The sequence below is a fragment of the Eptatretus burgeri genome, chromosome 9 (genome assembly GCF_056783735.1).
Source record: "Eptatretus burgeri isolate ZD-2024b chromosome 9, Ebu_testis_v1, whole genome shotgun sequence".
Classification (NCBI taxonomy): Eukaryota; Metazoa; Chordata; class Myxini; order Myxiniformes; family Myxinidae; genus Eptatretus; species Eptatretus burgeri.
In genome coordinates this window covers 84,890,209-84,915,468 of record NC_140969.1, presented here as the reverse complement: position 1 = coordinate 84,915,468, position 25,260 = coordinate 84,890,209, and the positions used below count along the sequence as shown (strand labels likewise).

At 45.9% G+C, this 25,260-nt stretch overlaps 1 protein-coding gene across 7 annotated transcripts in view; it reads left to right on the top strand.

Moving 5' to 3' along the window:
• The window catches only part of ALKBH6 (alkB homolog 6, nucleotide demethylase), a 116,183-nt gene that overhangs the window by 69,528 nt on the left and 21,395 nt on the right, over window positions 1–25,260 (top strand). For 4 of the 7 annotated variants that reach the window (XM_085895886.1, XM_085895884.1, XM_085895883.1 and 1 more), the window contains 2 exons: window positions 16,797–16,913; window positions 19,856–23,593. In XM_085895886.1, the coding sequence (XP_085752012.1) occupies window positions 16,797–16,913; window positions 19,856–21,523 (1,785 nt within the window). In that variant the 3' untranslated portion in view covers window positions 21,524–23,593. Of the gene's footprint in view, window positions 1–16,796; window positions 16,914–19,855; window positions 23,594–25,260 lie in introns of those variants that run through there. The other 3 variants (XM_085895888.1, XM_085895889.1, XM_085895887.1) reach the window with 1 other exon arrangement.

Sequence of the window (25,260 nt, the reverse complement as noted above, 5' to 3'; positions counted from 1 at the left end):
CCACTGGGAATATATATGAATCCAACCTGTTCATACTTTCGTAGTACATCACTGGCGATTGTCATGTCAATTTGAATAACTGTATTTATCCTGATGGTGTGTCCAGCTCAGCATGGAAGAGGTTCACTAAATTCTCTGAGTGAGTAGCCTGATACAGGGCGAAACCAAGACCAATGTGCTTCAGTCGGTGTCAGTTTTCTGCTCTTTTATGCTACGAAAATAATATATTGGGCAATGCTGCAGATCTTCATTTGTAAGTCGTCAGTCGTTTCTTGCTCATCCCGTGCCTGTAATATGTGACTGGTCTTCGACGTATTGAAGTACGCCAGGAGGCAGGAAGATGTGCTTGTTGAGGAGAAATGTTCAGTGTGCAGTCCATTATTTACTTCTGCTTGTTGCTCCAACAGCTCGCATTTATCAAGAAGTCAGTAGACTTCTTATGCAGGGATGGTCCAGACACTCCATTTGTGCAATAAAACATAAATCCTCAAAATAATCTACCAAGATAAACTTTTAAACCTATAAGCTACCTACCACTCATCTGCAGAGAATTTCCCATCCAATAACACTCTTTAAACTTTGGGACATTATCGCTGAACTAGGAAAATGAGACCAAAAAGTGCCCGTTTGTCCTCCTTCTTCTTCTTCTTTTCTGACAGACGAATTCAAAATTGGTTTTAGCTACGAATTTGGTTTAAACATGAATCGACTGCATTTTATAGTGGGAAGGTGCAAACTGATCAAAATTTTCATACTTTGAAAGGATTCCAGAAAAAGTACACAAAACTGCATTTCTTCTTAAAGGAATAGGAAGGGAACAGGTGGGCGGGGCCGCTTGAAACATTTGGCCAAGAGCTAATCCAGTGTTTCTGAAGGTGGGGCGTGGCAATATTTTGGTGGGGCATAAGGATTCAGAATTGATGAATCAATATATGATCGTTTTCATAGCTTTGCCTTTTGAATACATATGTAGTATATACTGTAGTGTCTCCAATCATGGTGGGACGTACGATTTTTTTGAAAATCAAAGTGGGGCGTGGGACAAACAAGGTTGAGAAACACTGGGCTAATCAGACTTACATGGGTGTTAATGGTGGAATAGTATCAGGACGTCAGTAATGAAAACATGTATTGCTAAGAATGAGAATATATCGGTCTAAAAGTACATATTTAATACCCTAAAGACCCCTGAAGACACTTGAAGACCCCAAGACCCGTAAGACTCCTTTTACCTTTAAGACCCTTTGGACACCTTCAGATCTCCCCTTTCGACCTTTACACCCCTTAAGTTCCTTAAGACCCCTTGACCTTATATTAACACCATTTATACACATTACATCCTTCAAACAAATTTAGACAGCTTGGACCCTTGACCATTTTGAGCTTTACACCACTTGGACCTTTTAAGACCCTTTTTACATGCTTGTGAGATAAGACCCTTTTGACCTCGTAGACTATGGGTGTCCAAACTACGTCCTTTGGGTCAAATGTGGCTAAGCAACCGTTTTAAACCGGCCCCCGAATCATTTCAGAAGGATCATTAAATGTGGCCCGCTGCTAAGCAGAATGAGAAATTCTCACCAATTAAGTCTGATTAAGAATTTTAAAAAGCCGTTTGCGTTTTGACCACGAGTTCAACCGTTCCCTATGGGAGCAGCAGGAAGGGCCATTCCTCTCTGGGGTATGTAGATTACAGTAGATCTAAGGTCGGGCCTCAAGAACGTCAGGGGTGTGTTCAGTTTCCAAGTTTCTGTAGAGCACTCGTCAAGTGACTTAAGCATTTAAGCAAGCACTCCTTTCAAAACCGTTGACAAGGAACGGCTGGCTTGGAAAGCACTTGCAAGCCGCTTGGGAACTGAACACACCCCGGGTTTCCTCCCTTTCAGTTTAGTGTTAAACAGCAATAGCGACTGTTTCAAAAGGTAATCATACGTGTGTGTGTGTGTGTGTGTGTGTGTGTGTGTGTGTGTGTGTGTGTGTGTGTGTGTGTGTGTGTGTGTGTGTGTGTGTGTGTGTGTGTGTGTGTGTGTGTGTGTGTGTGTGTGTGTGTGTGTGTGTGTGTGTGTGTGTGTGTGTATATATATATAAACTTCCAGTAAGGGGTTTCCACAAAACGCAATGATAAACTATTTATATACATTAACACAAGTGTTTGTCCAAAGAGGAAACCCCTTGGGGAGAGGGGATATGATTAGTATTAATTTTATTTTGTAATAACATTAATATTATGCTATTATCCTTGGTGTTGTTATTACTTTTGATATTATATGCGGCCTTGGAAAAACGCCACGATAAGCTAACTTGATACGGAGATCTTACCTCGACATGGAGATCCTGTGCATGTTGTACAAGTATTATTTTCAACATGGCGGCCGCAAAGAGGCGAAAGGTGGATCGTGAATGTAGGAGAGTCCAGCCACACTGGCAAAGTAAATACTTTTTCACAGAGTACCGAAGCAAGTGTGTGTGTTTAATTTGCCAGGAATCGGTAGCTGTAATGAAATAATTTAATGAGACATGATGAAACGAAACACGAAAAGCATCTTTTAAGGTGTATACAGGACCAGAGAGAGAAAAAAAAAGTAAAACATTTGCTGGCACACCAATCCTCGCAACAAAACCAGTTTTTTTCTTTCTTTCGTGCTATTCAAACTCGAGAGAAAGAAAGCTACTATGAGGTGGTTACACTTGTCGTGAAGCATGGAAAACCCTTTGCCGAGGGTGGTTTTATTTAGGAGTGCATCACAAAAATTGTGGACATTGTGTTTCCCGAGAAAAGAAACAATACTTTTAGTTAGTATTGTTAGTACAATGTTAGTCTTGCGAGAAACACAGTCACCTGGCAAATCGAGGATTTGTCAGCCAACATTAAGGAGCAAATATCAGGCAAAGCACCATCCTCTGATTTCTATTCAATCGCTTGTGACGAGACCACTGACATGGCAGACACGGCTCAGCTGCTAATTTTCTTGCGAGGGATCGACGATGATTTTTGCATTACTGAAGAGCTCCTCAACCTTCCGAGCTTGAATGGGACAACGGAAGGAGCAGATGTTTTTGAAGCCGTGTCGGTTGCTGTTCAGAACCTGAATCTCCCTTGGGACAAGTTGTGTGGAGTTGCGCCGATGGCGCTCCAGCCATGATAGGTTAGCATAATGGAATGGCCTTCATGGTTTGAAGGAAGTTCATGAGTCTGGGGACAAGGCTGTTGAATTGCATTGTATTATACACCAGGAAGCTTTGTGAGCAAAAGTGACCAAACTGGGGGGTGTAATGAGTACATTCGTGAAAACTATCAACATCATTCGATGGAGAGCACTCGACCACAGAGAATTTCAGGCATTTCTATCTGAAATTGATGCAGAATATAGGGATGTGACCTACCAGTCTGATGTGTGAAGGCTCAGTCGCGGTTCTGTTCTCAAGCGGGATTCTCAGGATTTCGCTGCCATTGAGAAGGACATTAACATGTTCTCATGCCCCTTCTAAGTTAATGCGACTGAAGCACCACAGGACATTCAGTGCAGTTGGAAGTCATCGAGATGCAGTGTGATGACGTGCTCCGCAGTCGTCACCAGCAGCTTCCACTGCCAGAATTCTACAGGAAATTGGAAAAGTCCCGATTTCCACAGACAAGGCGACACGCGAAAAGAATGCTGAGCTTGTTCAGCTCCACATCCATTTGTGAGCAAACATTTTCTCTAATGACACTAAACAAGAGCTGTTTGAGATCAAAGATAATAGACAGTCACCTTTGCGATGTCCTGCGAATCACATCAACAAACCTCACGCCCGACATTGCAGCGATTTTCCAGTCCAAAGCACAACATCACTGTTCTCATTGGAAGTGTCATTGGTGAGTAAAGGTCGTAAAATCACTTCAAACTCACATTTTAACAGGCGATAATACACTTCGCCTCATTTAAATTCAATGTAAATGATGTTGGCTCCTCTGTGCCACATGTCTGAGCATGCTTGTATTTATTATTATTATTATTTTTTTTTTATTATTTTATTATTATTACAGGTGGTCTGTGACCCGTGATGTTCATCATTTTTCTCTGTTTTGGTTACCACATAATTCCATATGTGTTATTTCATAGTGTTGATGTCTTCACTATTATTCTACAATGTAGATTATTCTATTATTACTACCCTGCAAAAAAAGGTGCAAAAACAGATCCCTCCAACAACAGACCAATCAGCCTTCTCCCAATCATCAGCAAGGTTATGGAATCATCATCACTTCAGACATTAAATCCTTCCTCTTCTCCAATGGCCTGATTTCCGATCATCAATTTCGTTTCAGACCAGTACACTCTACTCTGGATCTGTTGCTTCTGCTCTCCCAACAATGGATGGAGGTCCTCAATGCCAGACATGAAATCGGAGCCATATCCCGAGACATATCGCGTGCTTTTGACACGGTCTGGCACCCTGCCCTGCTCACCAAACTTTCTTCCTATGGTCTCCAAGGCAATCTCCACTCGTGGCTCGCAGACTTCCTCTTCTGTCGCAGCCAACGTGTGGCCCTAAATGGAGTTCTTTCATCCCCTCTTCCTGTCCAGACTGGAGTTCATCAAGGCAGCGTTCTGGGCCCTGTTCTTTTTCTGGTTTTCGTCAATGATCTCTCCAACTCTCTGTAAAATCCTCTTTATCTCTTTACTGATGTCTCCACCCTCTGGTGTACCACCAGTCATCCCTCAGACCGGCAAGCAACAGCTTCTTCGCTCACAGCAGATCGATGTAAAATCACAAACTGGTCCAACACGTGGAACATGTCTTTCAATCCAGACAAATCTCACACTCTCACTATGTCTCTCCGAAAGGACCATTTAGAAATCCCCCATCCACTTTCTCAACAATCCTCTGGAAGAAGTCCTTTCTTTCAAGATTCTGGGTCTCACTATCTGCTATGACCTTTCCTGGGAAAGCCACGTTTCCAACCTGGCCTCCAAAGCCAGTCGCCAACTGGGAATCCTCCGTCGTGCAAAGTCCTTCCTCGGCCCACCTGGGCTGCTGACCACTTACAAAGCTTTCGTCTGCAGCCTGAAGAAATACTGTTGCAGGGCCGGGTATCAGCTGCGAGCACGACCGCTAGATAGAGCGGCAGAGTTGGCTCGACCGATCACCCGGAATTTAGATCGTACCTTTTCGGAAAACTCCGAAAAAGCATGGGTCCCTTATCTGACCGTGAAGTGTCAATATTTCTGCCACGTGGTACAGGGTTATTTGCCAATTTCCAAAATACCTAGATTTCCACGTGGCGATTTACCAAGTCTCCACACCCTCGACGGCACCCGTACGGAACGAGCCGCTTAGCGTACTTGAACCGTGTGCGACCCGAGCGGATTTTCACCAAGATTCGTCGGTCCAAATGTCCCATTACAGCGGCAACAGCCTGGCTAATTTTCAAACACGCAGCACGCTAAGCCAATGGAGGGAAGGACACGAACGAGCTGAAACTTTTAACAATCGGGGTATTTATTCACAATGGGGAAATGAGGGGAGCACATGAGGGCAGAGTTAAACCGATTGAAAGAAATGCACGTATGTACAAGCAAAAAAAGCACTTAACAATTCATTACTTATGGACTGGCGCCACAAACACACACACATGCACACACCCAAAATAATCGGACCAAAGTGGTCTTTATTCGGACCTCCAGCCCGCAGGACAGTCGAGCTAGAGGCGAGAGTCTGTTTGACCTTTCCGCCTCGTGCGGTCTTCAAGGACCAGGTCCTCGGGGCAGAACTGGACCCCCAGCACGATCCAGACAATCCAGATGCCCTCACAACCGGGCTCCAGGCGAACGAAGTCGGCAGGGCGAAAGCTGGCAGGAGAAGACCCTTCCTTGCACCGACCAGTCCGTGCACAGACGCTTTCGCACTGAACCACCTTGCACGCAGATGCTCACTTCTTGCCAGAACCAATCCCTCCACGCGTGCAGACCACGCCCATAATTATACCCCCCTCCTCAGAGAGGAAGGGGGCCACCTCCTCGCGACCCTCCCTCTCTCACTGGCTGGTTTTGGCGCACAAATCGCTTGTCGTCTCTCCCACTGGCCAAAACGGGCGTCAAACTCCTTGATTGGCCCGGTGGCGTGATGACATCACGTGGACCGCCCCTCACACAGTCGGGAAAGTCTGAATGGCTGGGCGACGGTCACCTCACTCGTTGCACACTGATTGGTCGAGGGTCGCCGCGCGGCTCCTCCTTGAACTCCGCCCACCATGACGTCGGCCAGAGCGAAGTGAAGGTGAGGGTGATGCGGTGTTGTCGGCGTTGATGTTGGTGGTGTAAAAATACAAGAAAATCTAAAAATCAAAATAACTACGCAGCGCATTTACATTTAATCACCCATTAGACAAGGGACGGGGACCCTAACTAAAAAACACATACTTACCAATATAACTGTTTTATAGGACCTGTATGTTGAGTGCTCACGGCTTCCAGATTCGCAACACTACCCCCTCCCCTTTTTACAGATTCGTCACGAGTCGACAAATTTTCGTGTGACCAGCATGTGTAAGTTTTCCCCTAATTCACGTTACCTTTGGATCCCAGAGTGCGACATTTTTTTCATACATGTCCCAAAAATAATTAACCTAATGCGCTGCGTAACTAACTAACAGTCACACAGACGACTTAAATATATAATTGCCGGCACTACAACAAACATGCAGGTGGGTTAAAGAACTTATTTACAATTTTTACCTTAACTATTTACACTAACCATGGCCCAGGACCTGTCATCTGTGGGGAAAAAGGCATGGTAATGTTAACAGTTTGTGTGGGTGAGTGCACAGCAGCTTAAAGGTCATTCGTCCTCGGGGCCTGCTCAAAAGGTCCCCCTTGAGTATTTCAGTTAACCTTCTTCTTTTCATTCTTTCACACCCCCAGCTGCTGCAGGCAACTCACCCTAACACGGCATGCCATGTGCCGTCCCACAGGCCATTTGAAGAGGTAGCCAGGCTGCCCAATGAAGTCTCCGGCTCCTCTGTGCAAGAAGAGGTGGCCAGGCTGCTCACTGCATTCTCTGGCTCATGGAAACGAATGGATGATATCAAAACACAATAATGATGCACGGGCTGCTCAATGCAGTCCCCGTGATGTGGCTGCCTGCAGGGCAGTCCTTGCAAAACTGGATGATCCTGGTGCACATGGTTGAGGATGATGACACAGGGAAATGCAAATATGGGCTAGCAGGCATGGGGTTATGGCGGAGGCAGGCGAACAAGGCATGGCAAGACAAATGCGGAACAGCAAGTACAGCACAACATGCCGGCAGGTGAAGCTGGCCGGCCTCTGATCTCGTTCCGTGTGGGTCTGGAGGGAGTGCGGTGGTGCCGGCCGCTCTGAAAACTGACTCGGACCTACCCTACTGTCTCCCTCCAACCTATCGCCTTTGCCTGTCTCTGTCCATACCCACTCCCTTAATTTGCAACACAAAACAACAAAATTTAGCCCCTCTTTATTTTTATTTATATATATATATATATATATATATATATATATATATATATATATACATATATTAATTTATTTTATTTATTTATTTTATAATTCCGTCTCCCTAACCCACTTCCTGTCTTTGTCCGACTAACCTATCCTATCAACCTAGCCTACTCCCAACCCCTACGTTCCCTTTCTGGAGGGGAACAGGGAGAGACTAGCATCCTGTCTCGAGGCCCAACAAAGCATCAGAATGGCCTCCTGCAGAGTTCAGAAATCTAACCCAAGGTGGGTCCAGAGAGTGAAGGGATGGATGGTGTGAAGGGGTCCATCTCCTAACTATCCCACTTTTTATTAACTTTAAACTACCACGGGGCTTTCCAAAGCGCCTGTCACTTAAATTATAGGTTCTAACAACCATGATTCCCGTCGCCTGTGTTGGTGTCTATTATAAATTTGGGCCGAGCCCTCAAATTTTCTTCCGTGCCCTTGCACAATTTCATGGCTGGGCAGCGTGGCTCACTTGGCAGAGATTCCCCCTCTGCCGAATCTCAAATTATGGCACCCCCAGGACCTGAGGCTGTCTCCGAGCCTACCTGCTCCCTATGAACCAGGGGTTACCCTTCCTGGCATTTCCCCCCTTCCATGCCCACGTGCCATCTTTGGTGCTCCGGGTCCCGTACTGTGGGTTCCCTGTGCCCAGTACAATATCTTGGACCCTTGGTCTACTCTGGCCGACTACTTCGGTGCCCGGGGTGCCCACTACTCATCTTCCCAAGCCACGCTCCCAGCCGGTGAATTTTACTACCCCACCCCTCCAAACGGGTTTCGTGCCTTTTCCCGACACCAACAACAAAACGACCTCCTTTTGTAAATTTGACTAACCCACTAACTAACACTAAACTGACCCCGGGGTCACTTGGGTGGGTTTCACTCCTCCACCCACTCATTCATTCGCACCATGCATTCCACATTCACTCCACTCACACACTCGGGCCCGCTGACCCGCACTCATTTATCACACGTTCTCCACTTTCCAACTCGCACCAACACTCCACACTACCATTCTCCTAACTAAATTGCCCGAACTAACTCATGCTCCCTAGTCGTCCCTTAAACTAATGCACATTCCTTTTAATCTACGTAGCTAAGCTATGTCCCCACTACACATTCCATGTCTGTCTGTGTCTTCCAGAAAAATCCATTTTCGAAATCTGTCCTAAAATCCCTGTAACTAACCCATTCCACGGGCTCCATGAGGATCAACCCATGTCCCCATGAAGCCAGTCTAACTAACGCTAACCCATCCCACTAACTAGTGCTTCCTTTTCCCAATCCCAGGATGCTTGCCACATCCAGGCCGGGCCGTGTACTTGGAGCGAGGCTTTTTATTTTTATTTTTCTCTGCACCGCCATGGTGGCGGTTTACGGCACGCCCGTTCATCCCTTTGGGCGATACCAACGTCCCCTCTGATGGCCGATCCGTGCAGCCATGATGTCACCCTGCACATCGCAACAAGCGATCACTCTCGCGGGATTCCCCACATGGGACTACGTGCGCTGTTCGCCCGCAGCTCACGCCGCGAGATCCCCGATGACGTCACCCGCGCACTGAGCCTGCGCGGTTTCCCGTGCAGGCCGGCATGAGCGTATCGTCCCGGAAACCCGCTCCGCGCATTCCGCGAACAGAACACGTGGTATGCAGCACGTGGAGCTTTGCACATGCTTGCACATGGGAACCCCCGTGTTCCAAATTCATTCAACACGCCTATATTTTCGCCATCCACGCGGCCAGCTCGTATCCGACGTGGAACGTTTTTCCGGGCCGGATCGCGAAGACGTGCGCGTGCAGGCCGTGTGCGAAGTGCGCCACGGACCTCATACGTGCCGTTGCGCGAACCTGGCGCGGTTGTCAAATTAATCCTTTGCGGCCCTCCAGGCTCACCATTCCTGTCTCCCGTCTGAATCCGTCCACATTTCAACTCCCCGCACGCACTCATGCACACCATTTCACTTACGCTATACGCACGTTTCTACACACTCTTAACCACACACACCGGGACAATCACTTCGGGGATTCGTGTTACATCAAGCGGTCCCGGGATCTCTTTACCCCCCAAGCTCCGCGTGTACCCATTCACAGCACTCATCAGCTCCACCTCGTTCAGCTCGATTGGACTCACCTCGTCGCGATCTGCTTCAAGGGAGCATAGCGTCTCCCTTTGTTCCTTAAGGAGGATATCCTGCTGCTCGCACCGGGTCACAACACATTCCCCAAGCTCAACCCCATTGTCCCTCACTATCTCTACCTGTGTGTGCTCATCAATTTCCTCATCCAATTCGTTCCCCTCTCTGGATGTCTGCGTCTCCGTCACCTGATCAATCTCCCGTATCTCTGTTATTTCTTTTAATTCCTGTGTTTGTCCTTGTGTCTCTGTTTTCATTTCCATCGTCTCCCCGTGTTTATTAATTTCAGTCTCCCCAATTATCGTGACGACGTCTCTCGTCATCCCGACCTCACCCGTATTCATCGCAGGACCGACAATTTGCACTCCCTCCTGTCGGTTCGGTGTCTCCGCCACGTGGTGCTGCCATGATGCAGTCCATTGTCCGCATTTTGCCACGTGCGATCGCCCTTATTGCCTTTTGCCCTTTCCTGGAGGTTCAACCCCATCCTCTGCATCTCACCCCGCCGCGTTCGCATATCACCCTTCATCCCATCCATTTTCTGCGCATTTGCGTCCATTTTATTTTCCATTCTTTGTGCACTCGTTTTTATTTCATTTTTCATATTTTCTTTCATTTCTTTTTAAATCCATTCAATACTTCCACTGACAGGCTCCAGTAAAATGTCCCTGACGGAGACGATTCGCTAGTGGCCGGGAGGACAGTTTGCTGGAGGGGCGCTCATGCGCCGCTCTCCCGCCGCTCCCAAAACCACTTCTGGGTTCGGCTGCGGGGAAAATTCTTGCATGGGGTTGGCGTCCTGGACCATGGGTTCGTCTAACTCTACACTACTACTACCCACCCGCCTCAGCTCGTTTTGGCTAGACATGTCGCGTGTTGGAAATAAAATTTAAACTGCTCGTAATTTGGGGGAAACGGGGGGGTGGGGCGGGGGTTCGCTCCCTACACCCCTGATCCGAATCCGTGAATTTTGTGGAGACGGAGGGGTTCGAGTCCCGCTCCTGAACACCAAATGTTACGGGGCTGGGTATCGGCGACGGACACGACCGCTAGATGGAGCTGCAGGGTCAACTCCACCGATCACCCAGAATTTATAGGTCGTCACTCCGGATAACGTCCCTTATCGGACTGAAGTTCGCCAATAGGTCGACCTCGTGGGGTAGGGTCGATTGCCAATTTCAATTTACCTAAATACCCACGTGGTCCAAACTACCTGGGAAATTCACCCTCGACGGCACCCGTACGGAACGAGCTGCTTAACGTACTCGAACCGTGTGCGACCCGAGCGGTTTATCGCTGAGATCTGGGTGGGGGGGGGGGGTTCGCTCCCTACACCCCTGATCCTTTTATTCGGTCATTTTTATTTTATTTTATTCGGTCATCACCTCCGTTGATGTTGATCCCCTGACCCCTGATCAATCGGTCCAAATGTGCCATTACAGCGGCAACAGCCTGGCTAATTTTCCAACACGCAGGATGCTAAGTCAATGGAGGAAAGGACACGAACGAGCTGAAACATTTAACAATCGGGGTATTTATTCACAATGGGGAAATGAGGGGAGCACATAAGGGCAGAGTTAAACCGATTAAAAGAAATACACGTATGTATAAGCAAAGAAGGCACTTAATTCATAACTTATGGACTGGCGCCACACACACACACACACACACACACACACACACACACACACACACACACACACACACACACACACACACACACACACACACACACACACACACAAGAATCGGACCAAAGTGGTCTTTATTTGGACCTGCAGCTCGGAGGACAGTCGAGCTGGAGGTGAGAGTCTGTTTGACCTTTCCGCCTCGTGCGGTCTTCAAGGACCAGGTCCACGGGGCAGAACTGGACCCCCAGCATGATCCAGACGATCCAGACGCCCTCACAACCGGGCTCCAGGCGAACGAAGTCGGCAGGGCAAAGGCTGGCAGGAGAAGACCCTCCGTTGCACCGACCACTCCGTGCGCAGACGCTTTCGCACTGAGCCACCTTGCATGCAGATGCTCACTTCTTGCCAGAACAAACTCTCCGCGCGTGCAGACCACGCCCATAATTATACCCCCCCTCCTCGGGGGGGGGGGCGCCTCCTCGCGACCCTCCCTCTCTCATTGGCTGGTTTTGTCGCGCAAATCGCTCGTCGTCTCTCCCACTGGCCAAAACGGGCGGCAAGCTCCTTGATTGGCCCGGGGGCGTGGTGACATCACGTGGACCGCCCCTCACACAGTCGGGGAAGTCTGGTGGTCGTATGGCAGCTTAGCTGCCGGGGTAGCTATCATTTCTTGAGGCGCGACTGTGTCGCTGATGCAGTGCCCCTCTACCAGTACACACACTGGAACTGGTACTCATTTCGCCAACCTCAGAAGGATGACAGGCTGAGTCGACCCCCTGGTGTATTAATTCAGCAGCCGACGGGGCTTGAACTCAGGACCCTGGAATTCCAAGCCGCCACCCTAACCACTGAGCCAACACCAGGCTGGGGAAGTCTGATTGGCCGGGCGACGGTCACCTCACTCGTTGCACGCTGATTGGTTGAGGGCCGCCGCGCGGCTCCTCCTTGAACTCCGCCCACCATGATGTCGGCCAGAGCGAGGTGAAGGAAGTGAGGTGAGGGTGATGCGGTGTTGTCGGCGTTGATGTTGGTGGTGTAAAAATACAAGAAAAACCCTAACTATCAAAATAACTACGCAGCGCATTTACATTTAATCACCCATTAGACAAGGGATGGGGATCCTAACTAAAAAACACATACTTACCGATATAACTTCTATAAGACCTGTATGTTGAGTGCTCACGGCTTCCAGATTCGCAACAATCCTGCTCTCCCCTCTGGGTTGGGGCTCCTGCCTCCCACCTTTCTCGGCTTCACGCTGTGGAAACCAAGGCTTTTCGGATCATTGCGTTGTGTTAGCTCTCATACGAGCCTCAACAAGGTATAACCCCCCCCCCAAAAAAAAATGGAGAAAATGAGTGAGTAATGATGAAGACAATCTAATATTTACATTCTGATGCTCGGTATGTGGGCAGAACTACCCAGACTCTGACAATCAAACAGCATGTCCCTTTGTCCATCAGGAAAAACACAATTGGTACACGAATACAGCCGATACATGCTTGTAGGAAGGTCCCAGCATCAATCCCAACATCGTGTTGGACATCTGCCATTGGACAGCATTGGATTGAGTAGGGGACGAAGTCTCACGCATCTGTGAATACGAGAAGTGACATTTATCTGTTCCATGGACCCTATGTTATGTCGGCAAAAAGAGTTTGTCCACTCGCTTTGTGTTCCTCTTCTTCTTTGCACAAATAAGCAAACTCGTCTCATGATCACCGATGGACAGCCTCAGCGGCTCTGTCTCAGACTCTGCAACCTCCAATTGGAGAGCTGAACACTGAACAGGCTCCTCCCACCTCGACCATTGGGAGGTGATGACGCATCAGTGGAGAACGTCCAATCAGAATTGACTTTGCTGATAGGTGTCTAGACTGTTCTTCATCATTACTCACTCACTTTGTGCGAATTTCACCTGAAGATAGCACAATGTAGAAAATAGTAAAAATAAAGAAAAACCCTTGAACGAGTCGGTGTTCCAAACTTTTGACTGGTGCTGAATATCCTCTGACACATTTGCATTGCTTTCTCTTTTCTAGTTTTCCTTCAAATGAAGTAATATTTGCTGCTCATATTGTCTGTGTTTCCTTTTGATTAATAACTTTTGTTTCAGTTTTATTTTCTTTCATTTGAATACGAGCAAATACAGCCTTGTCGCTTTGCTGACGGGTCAATAAAGTGGGGGGGGGAGAGAAAGAGGGAGGGAGAGAGAGAGAGGAGACAGGTATAGGGGGGGGGAGAGAAAGAGGGAGGGAGAGAGAGAGAGGAGACAGGTGTAGGGTGAGAGGGAGAAGGGGAGGAAGAGAGGATGAAGGAGGGGGAGTTGGGGAGAGTGACACCTCACCAAACTTGGCTATTCACTGTGGGAGGGAGCGGTGTGTGTGTGTGTGTGTGTGTGTGTGTGTGTGTGTGTGTGTGTGTGTGTGTGTGTGTGTGTGTGTGTGTGTGTGTGTGTCAGACAGTGACAGAGGTGTGGGAGGAGTGAGTGCTGCATTTTATGAGGGGGGAGCGAGGAGGGGGCAGTGAGAGAAAAGGGTGGGGGAGAGGAAGAAAAAAAAAGTCAGGTGAGGGGTGGATGTGGGACTAGCAAAGAGAATGATATGTGAGGCTTAATGACTGAACACGAAAAAAAATAACAAAAAAACGTGTCAGAACAGCTGTACACACAACGACACAACAAAGTTTGTAAAGTAATCCACTGGCACATCTGCAAAAACTTTGATATTCTCGTTCCAGAAAATTTGTGGGGAAATGAACCAAAAGCAATCACTGAAAACATTGAAGTTCCGCTCACCTACGACCTCATGATCCCATCGAGCGTGAACATCGAAAACAAATCATTGCGACCAGATATCATACTTAGGTGCAAAAAAAAGAGGAGAAGACATTGCTAATTGAGGTGCTAATACTGGTGATTTTGGATTAATGATGCAGAAATCAAGAAAATAACCAAATACCAAGATCTCAAGCATGAAGTGAGAAGATCCTGGAAGCTGAAGAATGCTAAAGTTGTTCCATTGATGACGAAGAACCTCATGGGAATTGATGCTGAATGACCTCACAGAGATATTTAAAACCATCCCTGGGAATATCACTACAAACGAACTACAGTTGGAAGCCGTCCGGGGCTTAGTAACGATCCTGAAGAGAGCCCTCGGCACAAAACCTTGAAAACATAAAACTTCACAGTTTGGCCCATGAATCATGACCCCTTACCGACATGAATGTGGATACTTTGAGCCCACCCTGGGAGGACTCCATTCCTCATTCTGACACCCATATATCGAGACACCAACTACACACACACACACACACACACACACACACACACACACACACACACACACACACACACACACACACACACACACACACACACACACACACACACACACACACACACTGTATTTTTCTAGTGTAAGAAGATATGCACAACTTTCATTAATCCCAAATGCTTCAGTTTCTGGCTGTTGTCTGATTAACATTAAGATTGTCATTTTTTTTTTTGATGAGCAGGGTTGGTAGGATAACCTAAAGGTACCTACACTCGCTTCTGAGCTATCCAGCCTGGGTTTGAATCCTGCGCCAACAATAAGCACCCATCCTGGTATTGCACATTCAAGGTGATTCATCTATATGTGTGCCGTCCCTTGGATGGATGTTAACCTGGGGCGTCCTGTCTGCTGGCATTAGTTGGTGGATGTCAATGATCCCATGGTGTCCTTCATGAAGAGTGGGCAAGTTATCACCAGCGGCATGAATCTGATTGCTGGGAAGGCAATGGAAAACCACCCAGCACAACCCTTAACAAGAGACCGTTTCAAGCAGCAGTGATGCTCTGTGAGGAGTACATATATTGATGACTCTGGTCTCATGTAGGGCAGGACAAATGTATCACATCTTGCCCCTGGTCCATTGTTGAAAGCCTATTATTTAGTTAAACTGGGTAGTGCTATGTTCCTGACAGTGTATGCATCTGCTCTATGAACTCCAAAATCCTTTCAGAATTGGATCAAGCAGATTGTTGTTTAACATCATGAACATCTGCTTTTTATTAATAACATTTGTGCCCCCTGTTTGTACTTTCCCAAATATTTTGATGTTCTTACAAACAATGCAAATCTCCCCTTTCTCTTTCTGAATTGCATTCCCCAGCTTTAACCTTGCCTGAGGGAAGCACACTCGACTCAGAGCTGTCTAGCCTGGGTTTGAATCCTGACTCAGCTATAATCTGTCATCCTGATGTTTTGTGGGGAAGGTGGGGACGAGCATGGAAAGTGCAAGAGGGAGCAAGACCAGAAAAGAGGCACTCAAAGAGAGAGAGACCACTGACCTTTCTGCAATGCAAGAGTGATAGGCCCAGAGACTTCATCATGGGAGATTCTAATCATTTTGAGGCCTTGGTTTTCTACGGTGTCGAGCTGAGCAACGTGTGAGGCAAGCATATCCTATGAGATGTTAAAGATCCCAAGGTGCCCTTCACGAAGAGTGGGCAAGTTTTCTCTAGCACCCTGAACGAATTACAATTTCCTACCTGGACTGCAGGTAGCAGGTGCTCTGGTCTTATTGGAGATTCCTTGAAACCAGGTTACACCACTTGCTATCTCACAGTGTGGTTGATATCTGGTCAGCTGCATCTGTACTACAAACAAATTTATCAGGTGGTTCACATGTTACATGTGAAGTGCCATCTTTGAATATGAAGGACAGCAAACAAACACATTCACACAGAATTGCATTCAGTGAACTTATATTTCAACAGAGTACTCGTTAGTGGATCATAGTGGGGTTATGCCTGGTGTTGGCTTAATGATTAGGGTGGTGGCCTTTGGATTCTAGGATCCTGAGTTCAAATCCCACTCAGCTATTGAATTAATACCAGGTGGGGTTGACTCTGCCTGTCATCCTTCCGAGGTCGGCAAAATGAGTGCCAGCTTGCTGGTGTCCTGTGTCGGAGTGGTGACCCATCCAGTATGGTGCCCAATAGCCAAGGAGACTGCTTAGGCAGCACCAACACTCTGTACAGAGTATGGTCCCAATGAATGGATGGATGGATAGCAGGGTGAGGGGAGTAGATTTATTGTCTGGTTGTTTATTCTGTCTCAGGCACGAGCATTTTGTCCAGCACGAGCATGCACATACATTGTGGAGATTTTTTATACTGCATTTTCGTAGCTCGCTGATGGATTTTTAATCCGCTCTATACCGTCAGATGACCAAGTTGTTATGATTTTGTGTCATCCACCAACGGAGTGAATCAAATTGCCGAACAATCGCACACTGCATTTGTTTCGATTTGGAAACATTGTAGTACGATGTTTTTTTAGCGTAATTGATATGTAAGTTGCGTAATGTTCGGCAATGGTGTTGGAATTTTTTGTATTTGTTCTCATAAGCCAAATTATCATGGGCTGCTTGACCTATCACTTCAATTACCCGCTGCAGGTAATTGTACCATAAATGGGGTATAGTCTTGGGCATCATTTCATAATTAGAGCTTTTTGCTTGTCTGTTGCAGCCACATGGAGACGGCCCTCTTTACTACCCGACCGTAGCTACCATGAGCCTGGGCTCGCACACGGTGTTGGACTTTTATCATTCCCGAGAGCCAGATGAGGAACCATGTATTGTGCAGGTTAGCACCACCTGGACATTGTTCATCAAAAAACATATCAAATCGTTCTTTGTTTTGTTTTGTTTTTACGATGTGAAAACAGTCATTTCATTGTATTTTAATGTATTTAAATACTTTTTGAAAACAGGACTCTGTGAATGTACTAACGAGTGGTTGCTACGAATACATGGTACTTTAACTGTCGGCGTTAATGATTTTCCATGGAAATGTATGATGTAGGCCTCCATTAGAATGCTATTTAATTTGCACCATCCATTGATGTACTCGAGAAAGGGTGGGTTTGGGAACACGTTATAAATTTCAGGTCATCGTGCGACAAGTTTTTGTTAGACGCCCCACATGTGGAATCTTGGGAGAATGTTGTCGAAGACCTCGGTTAACCACATTTTTAAATGGTCTTTAATGGTATTTAAATGGTATATTTAATGGTATTTAAATGGTCTTCCCGTACTTGGTTTGCTCAAACATTTCGTGCATGTCTGTCGCATGCGTATTATCTTCTTTTTTTGCAGACGATCTGTTGTTGTCCGTTTGAAACCCATGTTGTGGGCATTGATGGATCTTGCTACGTGTTGACTGGATTGTAGTTTTTCCCAAAATATTCATCATTGAAAATTGGGGCGTATCGTAACTGACAAACCGTGCATATGACTCCAACCTGTTTTGGTAGCTTTCTGAAACGTCATCTTCTTTGATAGCATCCCTCCTCGAAAGTAGTTCTGTCCTTCCGACACGCATGTGTTCGTATTCACTGCAGAATTGCTTCACTCCGGTTTATTGTTTGCATCCAGTGTAGTTACTTGTGATGTGGACATTTATTTTTTCCCCATTGTTATGCCTCCACCGATGAAGTCTTGGACATCATGAAGCAAAAAGTTAAAACGATGTATTTCTGAAACCACTGATCGGCAAAATTTGAAACTTGCCACATCTCATTCTACTCCCAATGGGGAATAAGGTATTGTAAGGATGACGTCATCGGTGAAGTGGTAGACCAGCCATAAATGTTTTAATCAAAATCCTTGTTTACCATTGAGATTCAGTGTGTATGTCCAGGCCGTAACATTTTTACCAATTGAGTTTTTGTCATCAAATCTTCAACAAACTGAGAATATGGAGAAATGTACAATTTTTTTTGTTTTGTCAAGTTTGGTTTGAGTACAAAGCGGACGCGGACAGGATTTGCATTTTCAGATGCTTTCTAGTTTTATTTTATTAACTTGCCAAAACGAAGTTTTGCAAGATCTGTTACTTGGTAAGTTTTTTTTTTTGTTTGTTTGTCTGTAATCATTGGATTTTTCACCTTTTATATCACTCTGTAGAGCACAATTCTCATCGGAAACTCTTGTGTGTACACATATCATAGTATTATTACAATACCCTTCAGCACAAATAAAGATCAAGGTCACTTTGCGGTAAATCATGGAGGTCGACAAAACCCTTATTTTTTTGAGTAATTTTAATCGAATCATCTCCAAACTTTATGGGAATGTAGTATATGGTCTGGCGCTCAGCTGATTAGTTTTTGGTGGCGATTGGCCTTGACCTTCATGGTTAGCGCCTGAGGTCAAACATATTTGACCCCAAGGTCAAATTTTCAAGTTTTAGGAACCATATTGTGACGTCCACGGGACTTGAACAGTCACGCCAACGTAGAATGAGCCGAAACGATGGAGGCGGTTTATTTATTTATAACCCAAAGAACCCGGTCCTAATCGCTCTACCGCAAACGGGACGAGGAAGGTGGCACGAGTCGCTTTTCACTGAGTTGATAACGTTTATTCCTCTAACCAGAAATAACAAGACTCGGCAAGAAGAGGGATCCGGGGCGATTCGACGGGATGGTGTGGGATCGGGCGTGGGGAAAACACAGACAATTCCAATGAATATACAAATCTCAAACCCTCTAAGGCGCCAAGCACACATATACACACACACACACACACACACACACACACACACACACACACACACACACACACACACACACACACACACACACACACACACACACACACACACACACACACCGTAACTATTCCTGGTGGTCAGGCTGGACCGTGGTGTCGACGCAACAGTCCCTGGATTGGCGTCGGACGAGCTGGCCTTGCTCTCGTCAGGTGGGGCAGGAGAAACCGTGGTGCTGTCGACCTCCTGGTCTTGGCCCAAGTCCGCTCACAGCCGCCAGGGAACCAGTTCTGGCACCAAATTGAGAGCAGGAGAGGGAGGCAGGTCCGCCCGCCGTTCGACCCCGTACTCCGAGCCAGCAGAACCCCAGAGCCAACCAAGGTGAGGGACGAGGCTCAGGAAGGCCACAAGACACGATGAAACCAGGATCGAAAACAGCCCAACAAAAAGCACGCTCCCAGCACAACAACCTCCACCCCAAAAAACGGTCTTTCTGTCCCGATCTTCTTCCTCTTCACCTTTTCCCCGAACAGAGCCTTTTTATCCTCCCGTCCTCGTCACTTCCAATCGAGCCGTTTTATTGGCCCTGCGCCGTCCGCCAATCGTGATCACGGGGCGGAGCCATCCGCAGCACTTTCCTGTGACGTCACGGCAAGCCTCCAGAGAATACTAAAAGGGGTTTACGCAGACTCACTTACCCTATCCCGTATCCCTATCTAATTACGTGACAATTATCATTTCCCCCTTGAAGAAATGGACATTTACTAGACAACTTATCACCACTGAATTGCTACTTACACTGAACAACAAATTTCAAAAATTTTTTTTTACTGGAGATGTGTAAAGTGATTAAGACTAATTTGGGTACGCTGATTTCAAAAATCATAACCGTTTTGCTGTATCACGTCAGGATTTTCAAGCACAGAAATATTCCCATTGCCTAGAAGTCAGGATTTCAATGAAATTTACATATGTCTTTAACATGTCTATTTCGTACAATTGTTGTTAACTTGTGTTATATTTCTTTCTTTCAGATAAAGATGAGTAGGCGTTCCTGTACCAATCATCCTGACAACTTCTGTTATGTCTGTGGTCGGTATACCAAAAAAGATCAACAGCGAAGTATATCTACAGCAGTGAAAATGAAGGCCGCCTACTTTCACTACTTCGGGTGTAAGGTGGGGGACCAAGAACAGAGCTGGGCACCACACATCTGCTGCACAAGTTGTCACACAACCTTGACTCAGTGGTTGGTGGGCAAGCGCGCAAGCATGCCATTTGCGGTGCCCATGATATGGCGTGAGCCGCAGAATCATCATGATGATTGTTATTTCTGCTGCACAAGCATCGCCGGCTTCAACAAGAAGAATAAAGGTCACATCAAGTACGCTGACTGCGTCTCTGCTCGTAAACCTGTGCCTCATGATGACGAGAACCCCGTTCCAAAACCTCCAGCTTATCAGAACATAGCTGTAAGCAGTGGTGAAGAGGATGGTGATGATGAACCTTTTGAACCCGACACTCAAGAACCACACCTTCTGAACCAGGGAGACTTAAATGATCTTGTAAGAGATCTCTCGCTGTCAAAGGCGAAGGCAGAGCTGCTTGGATCAAGGCTGCAGCAGTGGAATCTACTGGAACCTAACACCAAGATATCCTTGTTCAGAGCACGTCACAGAGACATGGCTGAGTTCTTTGAGATGAAAGACACGATGACATTCTGCAGTGACATCAACGGTCTGTTGAAAGAACTTGGGTGTGATCACGATCCTGCAGACTGGCGCCTCTTCATCGACTCGGGGAAGAACAGCTTGAAGGCTGTTTTGCTCCACAATGGCAACGAGAAACCATCAGTCCCACTGGCTCACGCGTTCGGCATGACAGAGACCTATGAGACTATGCGGCAGCTGCTTGATTCCATCAAGTACAATGACTTCAACTGGCACATCTGCGGAGACTTGAAAGTGGTGGCGCTGTTGTTAGGGCTGCAGTCAGGCTACACGAAATACATGTGCTTCCTTTGTCTCTGGGATAGCAGAGACGACAAGAATCACTGGACGAAGAAAGATTGGGAAGAGCGAAAGGAGCATGTACCTGGTCGACACAACGTGAAGCATGTCGCCCTTGTCGACCCAGCCAAGGTTTTCCTTCCACCACTCCACATAAAGCTCGGCTTGATGAAAAGTTTTGTACGGGCAATGGATCTGAATGGGCGTGGGTTTTTATACCTCAAGGAAAAGTTTGGCAACACCTTGTCGGAGGCCAAGATCAAGGCTGGTGTCTTTGTTGGACTGCAAATCCGACAGATTATGAAGGACGAAACTTTTCCGACAACTCTAAACCCCAAAGAGCTGGCAGCGTGGAGGAGCTTCAAAGCTGTGACGGACAACTTCTTGGGGAACGAGCGCGCGGACAACTATGAAGAAATAGTGCAGCAGCTGCTGGAGTCATTCAGGAAACTTGGCTCCAGGATGTCCCTGAAAATCCATTTCCTACACCAGCACCTGAACTTCTTCCCTGACAACTTGGGAGCAGTCTCGGACGAGCACGGCGAGCGATTCCACCAAGAGATTTCACTCATGGAGACGCGTTACCAAGGGCGGCACAACCCGAACATGATGGGCGATTTCTGCTGGTTCCTGCATCGTGAAACTGACACAGAGCAGCACAAACGCAAAGCCAAATGCCTAAAGCATTTTTAATTACATTCTAGTGGAGTTTTTCTGTAATTTCTATAATTTTGAAGCATTCATGATGAAATAAATGAATAAATGAATTTTTGTAAATTTCATTGAAATCCTGACTTCTAGGCAATGGGAATATTTCTGTTACTGAAAGTCCTGACGTGATACAGCAAAACGGTTATGATTTTTGAAATCAGCATACCCAAATTAGTCTAAATCACTTTACACATCTCCAGTAAAAAATTTTTGTTGTTCAGTGTTATTACATCGAGATCCTGGTACACTCGAACAGCATGGCATACCTAATTAAACATCCTAATTACCCTTTGAATGCATACCCCCCCTCAAACGTAACAATATCGTGTAATACTTCAAATTGAACACCTCGATGAGTGCTTTCTAGATATGTCAAGCTTGAGACATTATGACGTCATTTGGTGACGTTATGAGGCAAACGCATATTTTTCATGGTTACTCTGTAGAACGATTCTCATCGGACTCTCTCGTAGGCAGATATTCCTCAAGGAGTCGCTCCTGGTGGATAGCAGCTCTGTTCACCTCAGTGTGACCTTAAAGAAGTCACACGTGGTCACCTTTTGGCAAGATATGGGTCACCCTGCGGGTGACGTTGGTTTATTTTGAATGTTGGCGGAATAGGATAACAACAACAAAAAAATTGAGGCAGGGGGTGGGGTTAGGAGGGTTGGGGTGTGGGAAGAAACCGAATGACAAACCACCTCACAACCGCGACGATTTAGCTCCTGGCCATCAGAGGAGTTTGCCTAAGCTACATTAAAAATGAATTCAACAATATTGACAACAAGAGACGATTCATCATGGAAAAGTTTCGATGAAAATACAAACAGCACACAGGAACGAAAATATAAGAGAACTAGAACGGCACTCGGTAGAGTGCATACCGCCGCTGGGCTGAACAGTTTCAGTTTTGTAGCCCACTGACAGGCCAGACTTGGATCTGGACCTCCAAAATCTAATCTGCTTGTACTTGTCACATAACCAACTCATCCACCTAGTTTTGTCATAACTCGTCGACAACTTTTGAGATATCGTGCTTGTTATTATTTTTGGCCCCGTCTCTCAATGGCTGGAACAGTCCTTCAACAATTACATTATTACTTCTTCATGTTCGGATTGTTTTGGCGAAGCGTATAATATAAAGATTAACCTATTTTAATTATTCATGCTTCTGTCTTCATTAGCACCATTGTGTTAATCGAGGCGTCAATGGGATGGTTCTTTGACCTCTTTCAGCCCTTATTCAAGACGAAGTGAAACAAAGTGCGTGTGATAAACCAAAAAGGTCTAATCCAAAAGCTGGAATGCTACGTGAACTTGTTAAATAATGTTGTCTTTCTGTTGTCATTTGAATGAATTTACATTTTCCCTTGCATTCCCATTTTAAAGTGTCATATTTCCAATGATGTTCCTCTGCCTCTCCTCTTCGGCAACGGTTTAATAAGATGTGATAATTGTTTTTGACAAGGCAAGTTCAAGTCTTGATGGATTTTCCTTGGAAATGAAAGATTGTGACATGTTCACTCAAGTCTTTCATTTTGAAATGGCCTCAATTACATAATTGGCGACTGCAGTTCAGATGATTCGCCATCCATTGGCTTGCTGTCTGTCGGAGATTCGTGTGTGGTTAGTGAAACTGAAAAGTAAATAGAATTTCAAAACAACACAGCAAAGTGGAAATCGATAAATTCGGTGTTGCTATTGCTTGATTCAATTTAATTTGATTTGTTTCACTTGATAATTCAAAGAAGATACACTTGCCTATCATGAGGTTCTTGTCTGCGTTTAGGAATCTTTCCACACACTTGAACGTCGGTCGATGCGAGATGCTCGTTAACTTGTTTCTCCCCATTATGCTTATCATCGACAGAAGGCGTGTGTACAAGTTCATTTGACTCTTAGCAGGTTAAGTGGATCTTCTCTTGAGCATCTCTTGGAGCACAACATGCAGCTTAATACCTTTACCACCCTCAGCACATCTTCTGCTCCAATTAAGCGAACCAATCAGGAATATTCACACAATGAAACGTTCAAGGACACCGTCTGCATTTGGTAACTGAGTGAATGAAAGCGCAACGGACAAATCAAAGGTGTCCTTTCTTTATTTCTTTTGTTTCTTGTTTTGTCATGCCCTTGTTCCTTTTGTGATACAGAAAAGCTTCTCCATTAATTATTAACACAATTGAATAGATGACGATAAAAATAGGGATAATAATTGTAATTTATGTGTTCATAAATTATTGTTTCATCGCAAATGGATTTGATGTTCGAGGTCAAAGCCGAAGCTTTTTCAAAAAGAGACCTTTCTCGGTGATTATAACAGCCCACTTAAACTGCCTTCGCAGCTAATTAAAAGGCAAAACACAACTAACGTCAGGGCTATTCAATGCTATCAGGGCATTCCAAGCAAAACCGATGCTATAACCCATCTGACAAAAGGAGACTCGTCACACTTTCCAATATATTAGGAATCTTTCCTTGTAAAGGAAATGACGCACAACGCTCGGGGTGGAACATGACAGCTCGTGCAGAAAATCTGGAGTTGGAGCTTCCGAGAAGGTTCTCCCTCTCTATCTCTATCTTTCTTTCTTTCTTTCTCTCTCTTTTTCTCTCTTTTTTTCTTTCTCTCTCTTTCTTTTTCTCTCTTTCTTTTTCTCTCTTTCTTTTTCTCTCTTTCTTTCTCTCTCTTTCTTTCTCTCTCTTTCTTTCTCTCTCTTTCAAAGACAACCGAAGCTTGTCCGTAATTTACTGATCCTTTATCCTTGTCACCTGAGGACACTGAACCACACCTACAGCAGGAATTTATTGAACTGCTGGTGCTCACCAATTGTGACGAAGAAATAGAAACAATACCTGATACTCGGTTTCTTCCGTTGTTTGGACAAACTGTAGTTGAGGGCCTTGGTGCCATCATCTACTTAAACCAGTTTCTTTTTTGCAGAACGTAGAATTTTGAGCAAAGGTTTCCATTATTGAACCTGAACAAATCTAGATTGAGATCTGCATTAACTGAATGAGCATCTCCATGACATCCTGGGAACCACCGTTAGTTGCGTCACGCCTGAAGTCCCTGAAATGGTGTCATATAAGTGCAATTTGTTCCAAGAGCAGCACCTGGTGTTGGCGAGCTGTAAAATGTGTTGGTGGCCCAGGAAACAGGTTAGGTTGTGCACCCCTGCGGAAGACCTGTGGGGTGAACATTTTAATTTGAGAAATTAGCAAAATATGATTGAAGCAATGGTTTTTATTTGCCTTTTTTTTCAGGACAAATCATTTAATTCCTCAAAAGCAGATGATGTGTATGAAAGACATTGAATATTTGGCTTCGCCCACAAAAGTGACAATTAACAACATCCTAATTAAAAATTTATACTTTGGATTGCATTCATCACGGCATCGGTAGAGAGTTGAGGTGTGGAGGGTTTAAGTGGTTACATAGAATTGTGCGAAGAGGTGAGTTAAAGACTTCCAAACAATTCAACCGACAACAAAAGTGACCGAATGTATTACAAACTGGTTATCCCCCTCCCCAATGCAGTCAAAATCATTGGGGGGGAGGGGGGAAGGTTTTGTAACTCAGCATTTTTGGGGGTGGTGGAGGGGAAAAGGAGTCGTCAAAGGCAATGATTCCATGGCAAAAGTCGCGTTAATTGATCTGTGAGAAGATAACACACTGAAAACAGTCTTTCTGGATTTTGACCTGGCAACGTTCTGGCAAA